The following is a 5,793-nucleotide window of genomic DNA, read 5'->3' on the forward strand; positions in this document are numbered from 1 at the left end:
TCTTCTCTCGCGGAACATATAAAAAATGTCTTCTTCCGGAGTTCATCTTCCCCCTCCGTAAGCCTTTTTCAATCGCTGCTTGAAATGATGCGTTAAGGAATTTAGATGATGGGACCTATAGGTGAGATGAGACGAGTCGAGCAGAGTGAGGGTCACCATGTTGTAATTACTAGAAAGATATGCTTCGCTCACCTGTGTGATTCCCGTATGAGAGTCCTCAAGTTTAAGCTTATCAGGAATTAGACCCTGATGTGGCAGATGCCCTGCTTTTTACCATTGATGGGACAAGTAATGGTATATTCCTGGGTCTTTCACACAATTAAAGTGACCCCCCTCCCTTCTTATTTCCTCAAATCTTAAACTGAAAGGCATTTGTACTGAACAAATTGACTTAGGTTATTCTATTCTAATTATTATAATTAACCTAGAACAAATATTTTCTGCCTTAAGCTAAAAGAGGGAACGCTTATAGCTCGTCTTTGTAGTTAGCTATTGTTCAAAACCCTATTTTGACCCTAAAATGGTGCGGTCAGCAAACAAACAAAATATTTATCCATGCCTAAGTTTCCACGTTTCCTTTATGTTCAGGAAAAACAAAAAAAAGGAAAAACTTAGTGGAATCGTAATACATTTGTAGAGACAATGCTACCATCTGCTGGTTGCCACCAGAACCATTACGGGCCGACATGATTCGCATAGCAGCTAATACGTTAATTATATATCAGATATATTAATATATGTATTATTTTTTATAAATACTTTAATTTTGTACATGTAATATTCCTAAATGTATTTGTTGAATCAATAAAGGTTAAAATAGAATTCTATGCACCACTAAAACTAATATCTTATATTTCCGCTTCACGGATTCACCCCCTTAGGAGGCAGTGAGAAATAACATATATTAGTGGATTAGATTATTTCAACTCTAAATTTACCAATAAAAATTGTATTTCCACTACTCGGCCATCTCTGTCGGTTCACGTTCGGGTGTTCATACCGTCACATGTGATCCGACTTCTTCAGCCTGAGGCCGAAGGTTAAGTTCTGCACCAATTTCATTGGTTGAGGGGAGGAGGTGGGATGATGTGACCTCAAGGTAGTGTGGGGTTACAGCCACATCAGCTCGCGTAATCAAAGAGGTTCTGTAAAATGCATTTGCTACTGTCGCAATAATGATCATTATTTTTCTTTATCCTTTATATTTACTTGAAGATCAATATTATTTATTATTAATTTTATATTTTATTACTTTACTGTCCGTTTTTATATTCCTTTTAGTAGAACATCTATTGGAAATCTCTCACCAGTTGATTAATTGTGGTTAGTTATTAGGCTCTTTAAAGTGTTCTCTATTGTTTTCAGATTATTTTATTTAATTAATTAAGACCTGAACTATGTTTGGAATTCCCGCTTGTCTCAGGATTTATTAATAAAGAAGTATAAAAGAAAGACTGCTTACTCATTGAGTCACCCTATACACTTACTAAATCTTATTTAAAATGAAGGACTCAATGCTACCGTGGTGATGCCTCTACTCTTTAGGTTGCAAACGGCCTTAATTGGGACTGTTGTCTCATCCGAAGTCACTTCTAAGCCCTTTTCCGTATAGGACTGGGAAGTTATTACATCAGTTATATGTAGATGAATCAATCTTCTGACAAGTCTGCAGAAATTCCGTGTGCAACTGCTTCATCAGATGAAATTTTAGGCTTAGAACTGCGAGAATCTTGGGTCAGTTTAATACAATTTGGTAATTTATTAGTGACCACATTTCTAAATTTCCCCACTACTCTATATGGAACGGTATGGATCTGTATGTATGTATATCTGTAGGATAAATATATCTTTTTCTTCATTAAGAAGAAATTAGTTAAATATACTAGTAAGAGACCAGAATTAACTTTTTGAGTAATTTGACTAACATATGTAATTTATTTAACATATTTGATATTATTAACAGATTTAAAAAAAATAATTAACAATTTTTCAATTTTACTTTGAAAACAAAGAAAAAACATGCCCAGTTTGTTTTATTCTCCCAAATTTGTTCTAAGTACATTTTGAATTTCGATATCGATGTTAACTCGTACGGTTATTGCTTTGGCAGTGACTATGGCCGGTAAATCTTCAACCAGGCGCTGATGATATTTTGTGTTTAGGTTTTATGTTGACAAATATTCTTTTTTGTTTACTAACATTGAAGTATAACTTAGGATGACATCAGGGAAAGATGCAATGGGGTCAGTATGCCTTTAATTTACTCAAGTTACTTATTTATTTTAAATCTTCCCTAATGACAGCCTGAAAAAAATAAATTATTTCAAAAATATTTTGGACATTTCTTACAGGGAACAACCAATATTTACTTGCAAGGCCCATGTTTTCCACATTGATCCAAAAACAAAGAGGTCCTGGATACCTGCTTCTACTCTTGCTGTGAATGTTTCTTTTTTTTATGATTCTTCTCGCAGTTTATACCGAATTATCAGTGTAGAAGGTACTAAGGTAAGTGGAGTTTGAAGTTTTTCCAAGTATATTTGATTTCCATTGTGCAAATTTGTAACTTAGATCATCGTAAATCACCAGTTAAATAGATCTAGTTTCTTGTTTTGTTGTCTTTACATCATTATTTTAATATTCTATCATGTAAACGTAGTTAAGTCTTGATTTTCTTATGTTAGTGTACTTAATCCCTTCTGTAGTAATCATTATTACTATTTGTAAATTGCCATTTTTTTACATTAAGGTTTTCAGTTTCTAATTGGTGTCGGTACTTTCACTTTTAAACATTGATTTAACTTTTACTGCAAAATTTTGAACATTAGTGGATTAATAAACTAAATACCCTTTAATTTCTATAAGTGAAAGCTGCCAAATGTCAAGGTTTAGTTTTTTATTTCTAGATGTCTGCTTTAGATTCTGGCTCTTTCTTCAAACTAGAAGATGTAATACTTTATTCCTTTGTTAGTTTGTATTGGTCTTTGGATGTTTTATTCTTATTATATTAGTTCATTGTATGTTGATGGGAAAATCTTGTTATATATATTCTATCATTTGATTTGGGTTGTTTCCAATCTTATTTCTTGGGTTTTTTTATTCCTCGGTGACGATTAACAATAGGATTTTCTTAATATTGGCTTTGTCTAGTGTGTCCGTTTGTGTTCATTCATTCTAGTATTATATCCTGATTGAGACATAAGTTTTTGATTATATTCATCTTTGTGGGTGAAAACATTAATATGAGTTATGCCATATTGAAGCTTGTTTGTACATTTATTTTATCTTCTGTTAATTAATCCCTTATTTGTGAACCAAACAGTTATGTGATTGTTCTTTGCAATTGAAATATTAGAGTGGATAATCAGTTTTATCAGTACTATAAAATAATTTGATCAGGAGATATTAAACTTGACAACTAGGAGTGAAGCTGACTCAACAGTAATTGTGATACTGACTTTCTAAGAGCATATTAAATAAATCTATTGAAAGTTATTTATTATTATAGTAATGAGGGATGAAAACCATTATTTACTAAAATATATGTGTTTTTTTAAATTGGAAAAGTGTCAAGGAATAATATTAGTAGTAGGAATAGTAGTACTAAGAACTCAGTATAAGTGCTGTGGCTTCAATACATTTACTGTTTTAAGCTGTAATTCAAATTGGCAAGACAAAAAAAATGTATATTGAATATGAAATTTATCCTTCTTTATTCTTCTAGACCATCAGTTTTTCTGATCTCTTTGATTAGAAATTCATGTCAAAACCAAGCCTTTTTTAAAAGTAATCTAACTGCTTAGTTGAGAAAGTGTGGTTGATCAATTTTTTAGAGTCTGAATCCAGTAGAAATAATCTTGGTGTTATTGGAAGAAGGCAGTTGACCATATGAAGTAGATTGTAGGAATAGAGTCTGGGTGGCGGTCAATAAAGGTGTCAAAATAGTAAATGGAAACTATTTATTGTTAACCAACATTTCACCCCACTTTGCAGGGCTTCGTCAGAGCTGATAAGAATGATGTTCTGTTACCAATAGGAGTTCGTAGCAGTTGGAGTAGTTGCAGTTAGTAACAGAACATCATTCTTATCAGCCCTTACGAAGCTCTGCAAAGTGGGGCGAAACGTTGGTTAACAATAAATAGTTTTCTTTTACTATTTAGATACCCTTATTGACCCCCACCCGGACTATCTTCTTCCAATCTTTGTGTTAGGTTTTATGAAAGGATATCTTTAGTTTTAGTTTATCATTAGGATGTTGATACCAATCACTTACATGATTTTACTCATTCTCTTGTTTTGAGGTGAAGCTCAGAAAAACCATACTTCAGAATAAAAGTTTTCCTGTTCTCACCCTATTCTCTGATCTTTCACCAGTTTTTTATTATTTCTGTATTTAAAAACTTAGTTCATTGGAAGAAAGAGAAAATTTTATAATGATGATTCTGTCAATTCAGTTAATCTGTAGCACCAAGCATTTATTCATTACCATTTTCATCTGTTCCTTAGCTCTGTTTCATAATATCACAATTCTAAATAATATTTAAATTTTTCATGAATTAAAATAGTTTAAATGAGCTTAAAATTATGATTAAATATTTTTAAGAGGAGTCTGTGGATGTGAGATCACCTATTTCAATGAAACTTTTTTTTTGATACTATGTCAACAAATATTATGTACATATGTGAGGTAAAGATCGTTCAGAGTGCTGTCAGTTAAAAACACAAATTAGTTAAAACTTATTTATTAGTGCCTACATTTCGGCCAGAATTTCAGGCCTTAGACCAAAAACAAGATAATAATCATTATGAATAAAAGGAATTATAGAATAATTACAAAATAAAAAAAAAAAACGGACAATATATTATAGATAAATAAATTGTTGAAAGTGAAGCATGGGATGCAGTGTACAACATGAGATTGGTGTTAAATAGAATAGGATCCCTAAGATGTGAGTAGATTTCAGGCAATTTGTTATGGGATCTGAAAGCAATTCGAAGGTTGGGTATTGCGGAATAAAAGAATTTTTGGATGTCTGAAAGAGAGGGTATATACAGTAGTGACCTGTATAATAAGGGGATAGAGAGTAGTTGCGAAGAACTATTTGAAGTGGTAAGACGATTTCCGTTGTTTTTTTTACCATCTCCTCATGTGTGTGTGTGTGTCCACTGACAACTATTAACTCATCATTAAACATTGTTAACATATCCAAGGGTTCATACTAATCTGCCTTAGGGGCTGAGAAAAGAATATTTAATATAATTTTAGCTATTTTTTTATGTTATCAATTTAAAGATTATCATATACCATCTATTTTTTTTTCTTGTGTAGGAAGGGGTTTCTTGTAAAGTAGTGTAGGAATTTCTTGTAGAGTAGTAGTGGTAGGAAACATTTTTTTAGAACAATTAAGTCAGACTCATTTTAGGCATCCTAGAAAACAAATACTAATGTTATAGATCTCAAAAAATATATTTCGTTGATTGTTATAATATGGGTATGCCGTTGAAATAATTTGAACTGTTTACTGAACGGGAGTGGGCCAAGCACACTATTCTTTGGATCTATCTGAAAATTCTTATGTAAGGATGTAAAAAATGAATCTGAGCTAGTTTTGTTTTCTGTTAAATTTTCTGGCCTATTTTTCTGGGAGCATATTTTTTATTTTGAGTGACTCGATCTGGAAAATTACCAGTTTGAAGTTATAAATAAAAAAGTGCTAAAATTCCGCTTACCTTAAACATAAAGACTTTTCTTTTTAAAACAATTTTGATCTCTTTTCTCTCAACTTTATTCTT

The 5,793-nt window shown here is 31.8% G+C and overlaps 1 protein-coding gene across 1 annotated transcript in view; it reads left to right on the forward strand.

The window, feature by feature from the left end:
* Positions 1 to 2,115: 2,115 nt before the first annotated feature.
* LOC106680902 (homer protein homolog 2) overlaps positions 2,116 to 5,793 on the forward strand; it is a gene marked incomplete in the record, with an annotated part of 45,138 nt that continues 41,460 nt past the window's right edge. The window contains 2 exon segments of the mRNA XM_067045895.1: positions 2,116 to 2,243; positions 2,352 to 2,508. Coding sequence (XP_066901996.1) covers positions 2,218 to 2,243; positions 2,352 to 2,508 — 183 coding nt within the window.

This window comes from Halyomorpha halys, unplaced genomic scaffold (genome assembly GCF_000696795.3).
Source record: "Halyomorpha halys isolate HHAL.00 unplaced genomic scaffold, Hhal_1.1 Scaffold298.1, whole genome shotgun sequence".
NCBI lineage: Eukaryota > Metazoa > Arthropoda > Insecta > Hemiptera > Pentatomidae > Halyomorpha > Halyomorpha halys.